Source organism: Poecile atricapillus, chromosome 18 (genome assembly GCF_030490865.1).
Source record: "Poecile atricapillus isolate bPoeAtr1 chromosome 18, bPoeAtr1.hap1, whole genome shotgun sequence".
NCBI classification, from domain to species: domain Eukaryota; kingdom Metazoa; phylum Chordata; class Aves; order Passeriformes; family Paridae; genus Poecile; species Poecile atricapillus.
Genome location: NC_081266.1, coordinates 1,221,751 through 1,236,132, shown reverse-complemented (window position 1 = coordinate 1,236,132; position 14,382 = coordinate 1,221,751). Strand labels below are relative to the sequence as shown.

The 14,382-nt window shown below is 40.8% G+C and overlaps 1 protein-coding gene across 6 annotated transcripts in view; it reads left to right on the top strand.

The window, feature by feature from the left end:
* The window catches only part of SOX5 (SRY-box transcription factor 5), a 290,140-nt gene that overhangs the window by 139,510 nt on the left and 136,248 nt on the right, over positions 1-14,382 (top strand). For all 6 annotated transcript variants that reach the window (XM_058852941.1, XM_058852940.1, XM_058852939.1 and 3 more), the window contains 2 exons: positions 3,276-3,448; positions 5,906-5,974. In XM_058852941.1, coding sequence (XP_058708924.1) covers positions 3,276-3,448; positions 5,906-5,974 — 242 coding nt within the window. The remainder of the gene's footprint in view (positions 1-3,275; positions 3,449-5,905; positions 5,975-14,382) is intronic.

Genomic DNA, 14,382 nt, shown 5'->3' with positions numbered 1-14,382 from the left:
TTATGCATTGTACTTACTAAGTAGGATATAAAACACCCCTTGTGAGCATTTCAGATTTTCTTAAAAAACTGAATAATTATGGAGAGACTTGAGTCGATTTGTCCCTGGCTGCATGGCTGCAGTGTGCCTGTGATTCTGGTGTCTGCATTGGCACTTCATTGCACTGCCTGCTTGCTCTTATTTCACAGAGTCATAGTTTGGGTTGGGAGCTCATCAGGTCCAGTCCCCCTGCAATGCACAGGGACACCTTGCACCACACCAGGTTCTTCAAAGCCCTGTCCAAGCTGCCCTTGAAAATTTCCAGGGATAAGGCATCCACCACCTCTCTGGGCAACCCATTTCAATGTTTTACCACCTCTGTTGTAAAAAATTTCCTCCTTAGGTCTAAGCTAAATTGACCCTCTTTTCATTTAAAACCATCGCCTCTTGTCCTGTCACAGGAGGCCCTGCTAAAAAGTTTTTCCCCATCTTTGTAATCCCATTTTAAATATATGGAAGGTGTCTCTGGAGCCTTCTTTTCTCCAGGCTGAACAGCCCAAACTCTCTCAGCCTTTCTGATAAGAGAGGTCCTCCAGCCCTCTGATGATGTTTGTGGCCTCCTCTGCGCCTCTTCCAACAAGTCCCCGTCTTTCCTGTGCTGAGGACCCCGGAGCTGGGCACAGCTCTTCATCTTTATTCTTGGAATTCAGAGAAAGCTGCCCTTTTTCCTGGTGGGGAAGTGTTTTTGCTGCCCTGTGAGGCTGCAGAAGCAGTGCAGGAGGTGGATGTCCTGCCTGTGTCTGGTGCCCTGCTCAGGTCAGGGGCACGTGGAGTGTCCTGTTCCCAAAGCCAGAGCTTTGACGCGTGGGGTTGGCTACCAGCACGTCTCTGATCTCTCTGTCTGTCAGTTTACACATATGGAAACGTTTTTCCACCTTTCAGATTAATTTAAAGATGGGGATTAATTTAACTTTACAAAGTGCTTTTTGATTCCCAACTGAAAGCTACTGTAGTAGCTCAAAATACACGGATGAACCAGCACTGGCTGAGGAGCTGTGATGTGTGTTGGTGTATTTGACAGTGATTTCTTTTTGCTTACCCTGACTCAAGGACTGAGACAATCCTGTGTATTCCTTCTTTCTGCAGGACCTTCTTCCCCTCTCTCCCATGCTTGCATCCACCCCTCAGTAAAAGTCAGGCATAAAATAGCTGCTGAATAAATAAATACAAAATACTTTGTTTTCAGATGTTTCACTTCTAGTGGCAGTATCAGTGCATGATGGTCTTCATTAGAGGGGCATTACAGTAAACCCACGTGGACAGACCAAGGCAGGGGCTGCCTTCTAGAATAATTCAGCTTTTTCTGGGGAAAAACAAATTAAGGATGAAGAGTGGCAATAGAAACTTCTGATTAATTCCATGGCCAGGTGGCAAATGCATTACTTGTAGCAGTTCTCTGTCTCCAGTGTTGGAAGGAAAAATCATAGATAGAAGTGTTTTCTTCAGCCGTGATAGTGTTTTAGCGCTGGCTTCCATTCTTTCTCACAGCTTTTAGCAGAACAGGTTTAAAGTCCTATGCTTTCTGTTTCAGTGTGTTTCTCAAGTTTCCAGCTTGTACCACAGTTTTTCTGGAGGCTTTATCTGAGAATATTCTGCTGTAGTTCTTTGTTATGTGGTGAGAATATTTTCACAGAAATTTCTAGAACCCTAATAAAAAACAATTTAATTACATTTCTTCTGTCACGTTTTTGCCTGGTGATTCTTTGTGGTTTTCCGCTTGCATATGGCTGTCTACAAATGGATTTGGACTTGGCTAATGTAACAAATGGGATGTTGCTTGGGATCACATCACTGAAATTAAGTAAAAATAACAAAGGGAAAAAAGAAACAAAAAGGTAAATTAAGGTAACCATCAAGCAAAGAGCCCTCCCAGTGGTACCTCAAAGGCTGTGGCGCAGTCTTTCAGAGCAAACAGTAGATGATTCACCATTTCAGACATTTCAATCCAATCTAGAAAGCTGTAGTAAATATATTATAGGGAACATTCCTGCACTGGCAGGGGGGTAGACTAAATGAGCTATTACCAGTAGCTCTTTTCCATGTCTGACTGATAGTTGGCTAGGAACATGTTTGCTATAGTCGCCAATTTTTTTTTTCTTTTTACTTTTTTTTTTTTTTTTTCACTTGGAGAACACTAGTGACATTGGCAGAAGAATGCTTCCAGTGTTTGAAAGAGGTTTGTATGGAAGGGTGGTCCCAAAACCAGGCTATTTTCAGAGGAGGCATTAACACTGATAGCCTTAATCCTTTCCTAAAGGCTTTTTAGAAAGGTTTTCATAGGATCTGACTCATGTGAGAGGGTGTGGTGGTATTGGGGATATCTGTGGATTAGCTGCTACACATATTTTCAAGTCTTTTAAATTCACAGTCAAATAATTCTACATATATTAAAAGTGCCCTTTTTTTGTGGGGTTTTTTTTGTATTTTTTTTTTTTTTTTAGTGTGATTCGTAGCTTTTGATTTTTCTTGGAATTTTTTCTTCCCTTCCCTTATAACCACTGTCCTTCTGGGTAGAAAAATAATTTCTTCAGCACAGTTATGAAAGTGAGAAGTGAGTTCCTCTGTGTCTGCTGAACTCTTATTATGAAAAAAAGCATCTAACAACAGTACAAATGAGAGTTGTGTTTAGCTCAGGTTTTCAGATATGTTTATAAAAGACTTTTTCCTTTGAAAGTGCGCCTTGGTGGCAGCAACAGCAATAGGAGTTATTGACAATTTAAGTGCTATATCATTTAATCCTAATCAGGGATGTAGGTGATATAGCAGGTTATAGAGGGATGTTAATACTTGTCCTACATCAATGCTTTGACACTTACAGAAACCATACCTTTTCCTAAGTTTCTGACATAAATATAATTGTCTTAGAAACCTGGAAGGGTTGATTTTTTGATCCCCAGTGTTTAAAACTTGAAACTTTCTCAAAATAGGCAGTATTATTTCACTTTATGAATCTGACAGAAAGGCAGTGGGAAATAGATGAAAGGGCAAGGAAACATTGAAGGGGTACACCAGATCAAAGCCTGCGTACAGATTTATCCTCCATGGCTCATTTTCCTCTAGAGGAACAGGTCTTAGTGTGCAGCATATTGCAATATGCTGCTGCTGCTGCTGCTCTTTGCTTCTCCTAAAACTTTGCTTACAGTAAAGCTGCAAAATGAAGAGCTGGATCGCTCTAAATTTCCTCTCTTCTCCTTACCCCTTTTTTTTTTTTTTTCCCCCCACCATATGATGCCCAGGGACTCCAGAAAGCCTCGCTGAGAAAGAAAGGCAGCTCATGGGTATGATCAATCAGCTGACCAGTTTGAGGGAACAGCTGCTAGCAGCTCACGATGAACAGAAGAAGCTGGCTGCATCTCAGATCGAGAAACAACGCCAGCAAATGGAGCTGGCTAAGCAGCAACAAGAGCAGGTGAGTGATTATGACAGTGGCTTTCAGCTTAAATCATTTCCTAGAAGGACTTTGCAGTAGTTTATCTTTCAGGCTTCATACTTGAAAAGTTGTTCTGCACCCAAAATCTTTTCCATTTGTTCTCCAAGGTGAAAAAGTTTGAACAAAAACGTGTCAGAAGAATGATTTAATTTGAAATATATCCACCTTGGAGTTGTTCAGAACCTTGTGCCAGTAATGCCAAGGTTGTGAGTTCAGCCCTTGCATGGGCCATTCACTTAAGAGTTGGACTTGACAGTCCTCACAAGTCCCTTGCAACTCAGAATACTCTGCAATTATATATTATCTTTCAGTACTTTTTGGGTTTTTAAACTATCTGTAAATAAACAGGCAAATTCAGCCCTCCTGAATAATCTGCTGAAGCGGCTTTAATTCAGTAATACTGAATAGGTATAAAAAGAACAAAATGCAGCACTTGGATTGTAATGTGAGAAATGAAAAGGTTGGGTTTTGCCAACTGTGGAAAAAAGCAAAGAATAATATAAAGTCAGTGAACAAGTGTGACTTTTTTTTCTTCTACACTTGAGAGGCTTGATTTTCAGTTCTTGCCAATATGCCCTTCACTGGAAATGCAAACATGGTTTTCACATGTGATCAGTTCCAATGTGCATACATGGACATACAACATTTTAGGCAAAACCATAACTTTTCTCACAGATTTCACTGTGCAGATTTTAACAGAAATTAATGTCCACTTTTGTACTTGAACATGAGCAGAGAATATTTAGATATCTAGTCCAAAATTTTATCACAGAATTGCAGCAATGTGAGTCTTATGAAACTCACAAAATTCTTTTAAATCTGTCATAGTTGTCATATTCAGTCTTGGTATTGTGCTTAAGCAAGGCTTAAGATTTCTAAACCACTGCTGATACCATCAGACATTTAAGCCTTGGTTTTCCCTGTTTTTAATTATTTAAAAACCTTATCTTAAATAAAGGGTGTTTTGGCCTTATGCCTGAAATCCCACACAGGGAGAACAGAAGTGACTCACCTTGGGGAATTTGTGTCCTGCTGTTGTTAAAACAGCAAAGGTGGATGAAGGAGTGAAGATGGAATTGGCAAGATTCTTTCACGAGGAGACATCCTGTAGGAGCTGTTCCTTTTATCCTGCCTTTTAAAGTCACTAGTGCCACAGGATGGCTGAGGGATTTGAAAGTGAATAAGAAAATGAAAACAATGTAAAAAAGCAGTAAGAAATTAGGATAACTGGGATTTCTTTTAATTGAAGAAAACACATACACTTCTGTATTATGCAGAAATCAAAATATCCAGACTCTGAAAAAAATGTAGTGCTAAAAATTACTTTTCTTTCTTAAAGAAGGGCTCCAGAAAGAAAACATTTATTTCATCTGTTAGATGTGGAGCTAACTATGACTGAGTGTTTCTTATGCAAATAGTCTAATAATAGAAAGAAAAGAAAACACCTAAGGGGAAGAAAGCACAGAATTTCGCCCAGTAAGTGTGTGTAAGTTACCAACTGACCCTGAGATGTGTACACATAACACAGGGGAAGAGCAGAGCTCTTTCTAGTGTTTGTGCTGCTGCACTGGCTGTTCATGAGAGCAGAGCTTTTGTGATAACTTAAATGAAAGTTTTTCACATTTCCTTTTTAAGTTCAAGAACGGTTTATCTGCCTCCAGCCTTTAGAACTCTTAATTCCATTCTGTTAATGTCTGCTTTTTTCCTTCACGGTGTATAAAATGTGTCTGTGGTAGCGTTTGCAGTCATTTAGCAGAGAGGGAGGGTGGAAGTCCTTAGGGAAAACTGCACTTGGCTTTGAGAGGAGACTTAGAACAACTCCATCCCCTTCCATAAACGGGTTTCAGTGTTGAGCCTTGTAGCCTTAGTGCTACTGCCCCCTTAGTTTCTTGCAGCTGATACACACATTGAAGAGTCAGTGATTTTTCCAAACTCAGTTCCAGTCTCTTTGTGCCTGTTTCTACATTTAAAAAAAACAAGAAGTACACTAAGAACCTTCCTCCATGGTGTCAGATTGCCATTTTTTTGGAATTTTTGAGCAAGTGGTGCCAAACAGAAGAGTATTTCTGGCCATCCTACTTTTTTGCCTTTTCCACTTTCCTCCACTATTTTTCAGTTTCCCTGCCAGTATTGTTCTCTCTCCTGCAGAATTTTAGCAGTGCCATTTCAGTAAGATTTTTTTCATAGGTCCTTGTCTTCATATCCAGTATGTCATTTTCTGTAAGATTCCCTTTCTCACTAGTGTTGGCAATGAATTGTTCCTGAACATGTGCCCCTTGCTTCAGCAGCAGTCTCCAGGCTGCTGCCTCCTGCCCTTGAAGGTTTCTTAGCTCAATGGAGAGGTTTAAAGAACTAAGTAGGGTTGAAGCTTCCAATGGATGGAATCTGGGAATGGTTATCCATATCTCATGTTTCTTCTGTGCAATTTCTTCACAGATTGCAAGACAACAGCAGCAGCTTCTGCAGCAGCAACACAAAATTAACCTTCTTCAGCAACAGATCCAGGTCAGAGACACGTCTCCTCCCATGCCCCTGTTACCTCTCTTCCTTTCCCTTTCCCCACTCTTTCCCTCAGCCATTATTGCCACAGTTTCTTTAAGAATCTCTGCAGTTGGCTGGCATCTTGTTTATGGAAACACATGAGGATTTTACCTGTCATTTAGCAAAAAAGGTCAGTTTCTGGAAGGACTTAAATGATTAACATGGGTCAGGAAGATGTTAGAGGAGATGGTCATGCAAACAAGCATTTGCAGGACCAAATCCTCTTCCCTCAGGAGTGACAAAAGCATTGCCAGAAAGAGTTTGTTTGGAACTGATGTCCCACAGCTCCATTTTTAAGGTTTTGCTGAAGCAGTTCTCTTCAGTGATTGATAATCAAGTGCACCTTCTTCCCTCTGCCTGAGGTGTTGGAAGTCTGGAAATTTTTATTTCTGGCGAAGTATTGCGTGGGTGAGAAACTGGTGAAAAGGTTGGTCAGATTCAGGAGAGCAACTGTGTAAGTTCCAGGTATCTACAGTTTATTTCCAGTAGTAGAAAAAGCTGTTAAACCAGCATAACCAGTAAACTTTATTTAGCCTCTTTCTTCCTTTATGTATTCAGAAGTTCCTTTTCATGCTACTGACTGTAGTTCATTACTTTTCTTCCATGTGCATGCCTGTGTTTTGGGAACAATGCAAATCAGTTTGCCTGTGAAGGTTTCCACGGAATAACAAAGGAGAGGTTTGACTTCTTGCTGATATCCAAGATCAGGGTAAAATCTCTGGGTTTTTGATGATGCAGTTTGTACAGAGCATTGCTGTAGACTGTTCTGTTCATTCAGTAGCAACAGCATTCTCCTTCCAAAGCTTTTCGTTGGTATTTCAGAGTGAGTTGCCTAAAATTATCAGTGACAATTGTAAACCATTTAAGAAAACTTAATTCCAGCCAGATCAGAGGAGCTACATACTAGAAGAAAACTTGGCTCTGTCATTCCAGAGGATATTCTGTCCATATCAGGACTTGTGCATTTATGAAAAACTCCTGGGAAGGTCCACCCCTCTGTTAAAAGGCAGCTTCTATACAAAATGTGCTTTGCTGAAAATAATTTTGAGATTAGTAAGGCTTGGTTTGGCCTTGACCTCTGTATTCTTTCCTTCTTCTTTAATTTGTGTGTGGGAGGGATTTTTCTTTATTGCTGCATTTTTAATAAGTTTTTAAAAGAAAAACAATAGCAAAACCTGTACAATAGCACGGAAAATATTTATATTTTTAGCATTTAGCTATGGCAGCAAGAGAGGAAGTTGTTTTATAAGCAGTGAATAAAAATAAATTGAAGTAACATAATTTGACCCCAACCCTTTTAAGTTTTAACGCCTTGTAGATAAGAATGAAGTATGTTGTTTTTAGGGTAGTGAAGAAAACCCTGGTTATTGATAATGAGATATAGAGCCTTTCATCTCTTGATCTCTGGTCCAAGTTTGACCTAAGTCAGTAGTAAATGAAAGTCAGCCAACTACCATCTGATAGAAGCTGCAATCCTTAGAAATGATTTGGAGGTCGGTCTCAGGGGATTTCAGATGAAATACTGACCCTGCCGAGGTCAGGATTTCACCTCCAGGGTCCACTTCACACAAACCCCATGAGATTTGTGGCACCCTTCTTTTGGATGGTCAGGCAAGAAAGGTCAAGAATTGAACAGGCAGTGAGACAATACTGTTCTCTCATTCCCACAGAGCTGGAGTGAAATTTTGGTTATACTGCACAGGCAATCTGGACAGTTCCATGCCCTTATGATCCTCAAGTCTCATGAACCCTTGTTGCAGCCCATAATTGTGAAGGGAAAAACGTTTAAAAATAAAAAAATTAATCCTTATCGACATTGAATACAAAGCAAAATACTTCTCCTCAATTAGTGACTGTCAGAGAAGAAACAATTCTTAAAGAAATCATCTTTTATATATAAATTAAGACAATGAAGCCCATGTTTAAAATGGTCAGTGAGTTGACAGTCGGCATATGGGTTATGGTTGGTGGAAGAAAACTGTGACAAGAATGCAGCTCTGAGTTCAGTTTTTCTGACCTTGCCCTAATTAATCTAAGAGGCTTCTGTCACACTGGCCTGAAGATTGAAATAGCATTAGATTTATTGACAGGGAAATACTCCTACAAAGAGTGGATAACTATTGGACTTATGTGTAGTTGAATGATTATGCTGTAGTTATGAACACAACTTATTTATGACAAAGGAATTGTTTTACTTGAGCCAATTTTTTTCTAAGCTTGTAAGAGTTGCCATAATTCCAGATAAATTATTGCACAGAAAAAAGCTACGAAATACTGGATTGAAAGCATAATACCCTAAGGTTAAAATAAAGCATAACCTGGCTGACCCCATGATTTATGAGTCCTTTCTCTCAGTGTGCTAACTTGGAAACAGTTCCCTCTCTCCTTACCCCATCACACAATCACTGGAAAACAAAACGTAACCAGGGGGAGACTGACGTCTCTCCGCCTTAGAGGACTGCAAATGCTCAGTGTAACTCCAGCTCAATTAAACCAGCACTTCTGTGATGCTGGAGAAAGATGCTTTAGTTCCTGCAGCTCAGAAAAATGTACCTGGCATGTGAGTCTCTAATTGACATGTCTTTTTCAAGCCTATCTCTTCTGAATTAATTGGAAGGCGGTGTCACTAGAACAGAAAACAAGTTTGTATGGAGAGTTAAGTAAACTGGAGAAAAGTTGCAGACTAGATTAAATGTGAGAATCTGGACGACCTCAAAATGCAGAAACAGGTACTAGATGGGATTTTGTGTTTTGGGAAATGTTGGTAATTTTTTTCCTACTTTCCAGGATGTTCTAGACCTAGTTTGTGGAGAGGTTTGAGTTTCTCTGAATAATTAACTAACCCTCCCCCATTTGTTTTTGTGCCACTTTGGAATGCATCCTCCCATGCACACTGCTTTCTGTTCTACCTAATCTTTCTGTGTAAGGTTTTCACTGGAACAGTTTCTGCCTGCTGAGTATTTGTGGTCTTCTCCCCTGCACCCCTCAGTCGTCCTGTTGTACTGTAAATGGAACTGGAACGTGTGTTTTCACAGCTCTTGTGCATCAACCACCCCAAAGGTTTCAGGTTGTATTTTGGAATGGCAGTGATTTGCAGCTGTAGAACAGGCTGACACCTGGTACAGCTCAGCAAGTTCTTGGATTCACTTTGGTTTTGTCCTTCAGGGCCTCAAGGGAACTGTCCTGGTTACCTCCTCATCCTTTGCAGGGTCATAATCTGCTGCCTGGTGCCCTTACTCTAGAGCCTGGGGAAGGCTGAGGCTGTGTAGCTATCATGTCAGGTGTGCACAGAGTGGAAGAAACTTGGAAGATGTTTCTCATGATGCTGAGCTTGTCCCCCAGTACACCCCAAAGGTGTCCTGCTTCAAAGGCTGTCTCTGAAACACAAAGTTTGGAGGGGTCGTGCAGTTCACTTGCTCAAGAGAAAAAGTCTAGCCCAGGATGGTGATGGAAGGGTTTGCTTTGAAGCTCAGTGACGAATGTCACTTTAATTGAACTATATTTAAAATGAAATATGGTTGTTAAAATTCATAAAGTAATTCATATTCAGTAGGGCACTGTTGATAAAATAGGTCAACCTTGCAGCCTAAATTGTGATAAAACTAATCTCACAATTTTGTAGAAAACCTGACAATGGTTTATGTTTTTTCCTCAAGCCCCAGCTTTTGGAGTCATGTGATGACAAAAATGCCAGCTTTCATTTCTCCAAAATGTAAACTTCCAAGTCTCATATTTCCAGGCAAAATCTGAAACCATGAGCACTACAAGTTCCAAAATTAGAAGGCAAACAAAACAGAGGCCAAATGCTGTTTTCTAGTCTGTTCTGATTTTTAGATGAAAATTTTTTTGGGGAGCCCAGCTCAACACTTCAGGTTGCCAGTAATGTAAAACTAAGCTCTCAAAGCAGCAGGAAGCAAAAACGCTGCTTTAAAGTGTTTCTAACATTTAGGCCACAGTTTTATTTGACTTTTTTGGTTTAATACTGTCAGTACTTGGTTAATAATTTGTATTCTTTTCTGAGTGACATACTTAGCCCAAGAACCAAGTGCTTTCTGAAACTTGAGGGCAATTCCTGGCAGACAGTAGCCATTTGATGACTGTGTGTTTTAGGAGAGGATTTTCATTTTCCTTCAGTGCCAGAGCAGATGTTTTAACAGGACCCTTTTTTTGTGAGAAAGTTTGGACCACTGAGAAGTAGGGGATCCCAACTAAATTCTGATGCAAAGCTGTAATGAGTGTTTCTGGCCTTCTCCACATGTTACCAAGTGCCTGAAATATCAGAATTAATCTCTCCAACATTGAAGATGTGTTAAAGAGGGACTAATTTCATTCAGGCCTGAAGGTGCACGCAGGAGGTTCTAAAGTGGACGTGTGATTCTGCAATAGGGTTATTTATGTACAGTCCCTCCGTGCATAGAACAGTTAACCTCATCCCCACAAATCCCACCCCAAGTTCCCAGAGATTCAGTCCTTTGTTTTCTCTATCACTGCCTTCCTGGGCCAGATGTCTTATTCTTATATCCCAGCTGTCCTTGCTGGAAGCAGCTTTTGCAGGCCTTCTTTCTCTGCTGAAAGTTTCACAGGCGCAGTAAAAATGGAATTAACCTGTTTTGTATCACACCTGCCAGGTGGGATGTGGCTTTGCCAGCTCCCAGGTGGAAAGTTTGCTGTGGCCTCGATGGCCTCAAGCTTTGCAGAGCCTCAGCAGCATGTCCAGAAGGAGGTGTGGGCACCAGAGCCCTCCGGGCATCATGCTGCAGGCTTTCTGGCTTTCAGCATCACTCAGCTGCCCTGCAGGTCCTCCCAGCTCCAAAGGAGGCTTTCCTTTGTGAGGCTGGGTCCAGGTTTCCATCCTCCCACCCGTCGTCAGCTGGCTGTGTCCCTTTCCCCATGAGCTGTGTTGGTAGATGAAGGGACCTGGCTGCACTAGTGTGTTCTCAAACCAGAATATTCTCATTCTCATTACCTCCTTCTGAGGTTTAAGATGTTGTTCCAATTTGGAATGTAATAAAAACTTGAACTTTGAACATCCTGTAGGATGGCTAGTCCATTTTTCAGCCAAATCTATTTTTCAAAATGTAGCTATATTTTTGGGGGAGGAAAGAAGGATTTGGTTTCTGAGTTACACAGAAGTTCAGCAAAATATTTCTTGAGCTTAACATGCAAAGTTTTGAAATGACACAGTTGTTATTGTCAAAACTTTCCAAACAGCAAGAGGTTCTGGATTGACTCCAGTCTTCCAAAACAGTGGTAGAGACCTACTTGCAGAGTGCTTTAGATACCACAATTTACCCACGCAGTTATGGCAGTAATTTTTGTTGTTTAGATTTGTTGTTGTTTTGAACTCCTCAGGTGAGCAATCATCTGTTATCCAGAGCTGGCTGTGTGATATCTAGGCCTGTTTGTGTTCTTTTTGTTTTGTTAGATGGTACCAGTTTCTCACTCTTGTTGAGAGAAGACACAGATTAATTGACTGTACAAAAAGAAATGTGAAGATTTTTTCCTTACCCCAACAAGTTTGCAGTCTTAAATTATACTTCCAACATGACTAAGCCCTTCATTTTCTGTCTTCTCCTTATAAAGAAACTCCAGCAGGCCACCATATGAGCTAAATACCTGGAGAACTTTGGGCTTTTGTTACAATAAGGAGGGTAGAGGTCCTGATTCTCATCTTTGCCCTGTCAGAGTCTCCTCAGTGCAGCCACAAGGTCTTGGGGCATTTCTTCATGTTTTCCAACATCTCACATCTGTAACCAGAGTTCTCTAGAGGCTTTAAAGGGCTGGAGAGAAGAGTCCTTCACTGGAGACACAGAAATGAGCAGCTGCTACACCAGGGCTTGGTTACAGATTTAATAATGCCTGTTGCTTCTGGATTCCCGTTTTCCCCAGGAATTCTGCTGTTATGAGAAGTCAGTGACAGCAGAGCAATGCTTTGTGGTGCTACAATCACTTTGCAAGCCCTTGCAAGGCAGAACAGTATTAGTTTTTCTATAATTAGAGTCCTCTTTGCATATTAGAGAGAGGTGAGGACAAAAGGTTTCCTTGGTAAGACAATAAAGCTGTTGAAGTGAGGGCAAGTGAGGGCCTGATCCAACTCCCACTGAACATGGAGAAAAGGCTCTTGTTCATACTAGTGGGAGTTTAATGAGTTTCTTCAGTAGGAAACTGTGAGAAAGTATCTTCCTCCTCACTCTCCAAAATATTTTTAGAACAAGCTCTGTCCACTGAAACGGTTTGTTTTTTTCTTTTGTTTTGTTTTGCCAGTGTGGATATGACCAGCTATGACTGCACAGTCAAACTGAGCAGTCCCGTGGATGTGGGGACATTTTGTCCAAATTCATCATGTGTCAGGAGCAGCTGTTCTCCCCCAGCTTATAAACATGGGCATACTGCATTCAGTGAGACCCAGAAGGGAGTCACACTGCAGCCTTTCCCATGACTTTGCAACCTCTTCCCAAACCACTGACGTTGCCAGCAAAGAGGCAAAACAATTGTTCCTCACAAAGCTCTGCAGCTGATGTCCTATCAGTTATCAGAATAACTTGCCTGTCCCTTGAGCAGGAAAAAAATCCCCTGGGAAAGAAGTTATTCAAAACCACACACATAAGCATGCACAAAACCAAAAACAAACAAACAAATAATGCCAAAGACAACAACAAAAACAAAACAAAAACCAACAAAAAAACCCCACAAAACAACCCAAAAAAGCCAAAAAACAAAAACAAACAAACAAAAAAAACAACAAAAAGCAAAACAAAAAGACAAACAAACAAAAATACGCAGCCTCTAAGGTTCAGGGTGGAAATAGGAAAAGGAAGGAAAAAAAGAGAAAAATCAGTCAGAATGAGCTAATTGCTTTCTGTCCTCTCAACTTTCGCTAATAACATTTGTGTTAGACTGGACTTTTGAGTAACCTGTGGGCCTTCATTTTCTTCCCTTACCAGGAAAGTTAAGTTATGTAAAAAGCTGTTGAGGTCTTTATCTGTACTTCTTTCAGTGCAGAGTATCATTTTGCACCATGGTTTTAACTCCAAAGATAACCCTTAGCAAGTTTCTACAGGTAGTTCAGTCTCAGGCATTTTCTTTACCCTTATGCCATCCAAATTTGTTGACTGGTGTAGTTGTGCCAGTTCAAGCCAGGAGTATCTGCTTAAAACTTGCACGAGCTCAGTAGGTCAGAGCATGGGGCTGACTGTGCCAGGGTTGGGGGTTTGATCACCAGATAGGTTATTCCCAGAAGAATGGAACCTTTGTGGCTGGGTCCCTTCAAACTCACAATGTTCTCTGCTTCTGTGAACTTGAATTTATTGAAAATGCAAGGGCATGTTTGATTGAGGTAAATCAGCTTTTTTTTGCCTATGCTGAGCTACTTGATTGCAATAGCACTTGCTTTCTCCAGTGTTACTGGTCCAAATGTTCTCAAATTATAACGTGTTTTGAACTTCATGCCTTTTTTCCCTTGCCATTTTAGCATCTTTTCTTAATTTATTTTCTGTTACTGAGCTTTCAGTGTTCCCGTTTTCCAGTTCTCTCACACAATCACAAGGGAAGGCCAGAAACTTTTTGTTATTAAAAACCAGAACACTGAAACACCCAAAATAATCCAGCATCTAAGACTGTAAGGAAAAGGCCAGCAGTCAAATCCAGTCAGCCCAGCTGGCAGTGTTGTACTCCAAGGCCTCATCTTGGTCTCTTTCTCCTCAGCAGGCATTTCATGGCCACCTCTTTTTTTTGGTTTTGTTTTCAGATCCCCTCTCCAATTTCTGCATCTCTCACCCATCACCTTTGATTATTTTCTTTCACTTTCAGCTCCCTGGTACTGAGTTTCTTACACAGCTGCCCATCCTTTCCCTCAGCAACTTCTCCTTTCTGCCAGCCCTTCCTTTCCCCTCCTTGTCTGTATTTCCACGGCTTTATTCATGCTTTGTTTGGCATTTTATTGGCTGTGGAGCAGTAAAGTCATTTTGTGGGTGTTTGTATTCAGAATGGGTGGCATGGGGTGCTGTGTGAGCTCCGTGCATGTTTGTGCAGCCATGGAGCAGAAGGTGGAAGTGTGGAAGTGTGGAAGTGTTTAAGTGTGGAAGTGTGTGTAAGTGTGTAAGTGTGTAAGTGTGTGTGTGTAAGTGTGTAAGTGTGTGTGTAAGTGTGTAAGTGTGTAAGTGTTTAAGTGTGTGTGTGTGTAAGTGTGTAAGTGTGTGTGTGTGTGTAAGTGTGTAAGTGTGTAAGTGTGTAAGTGTGTGTGTAAGTGTTTAAGTGTATAAGTGTGTAAGTGTGTGTGTAAGTGTGTAAGTGTGTAAGTGTTTAAGTGTATAAGTGTGTGTGTAAGTGTTTAAGTGTGTAAGTGTGTGTGTGTAAGTGTGTAAGTGTGTGTG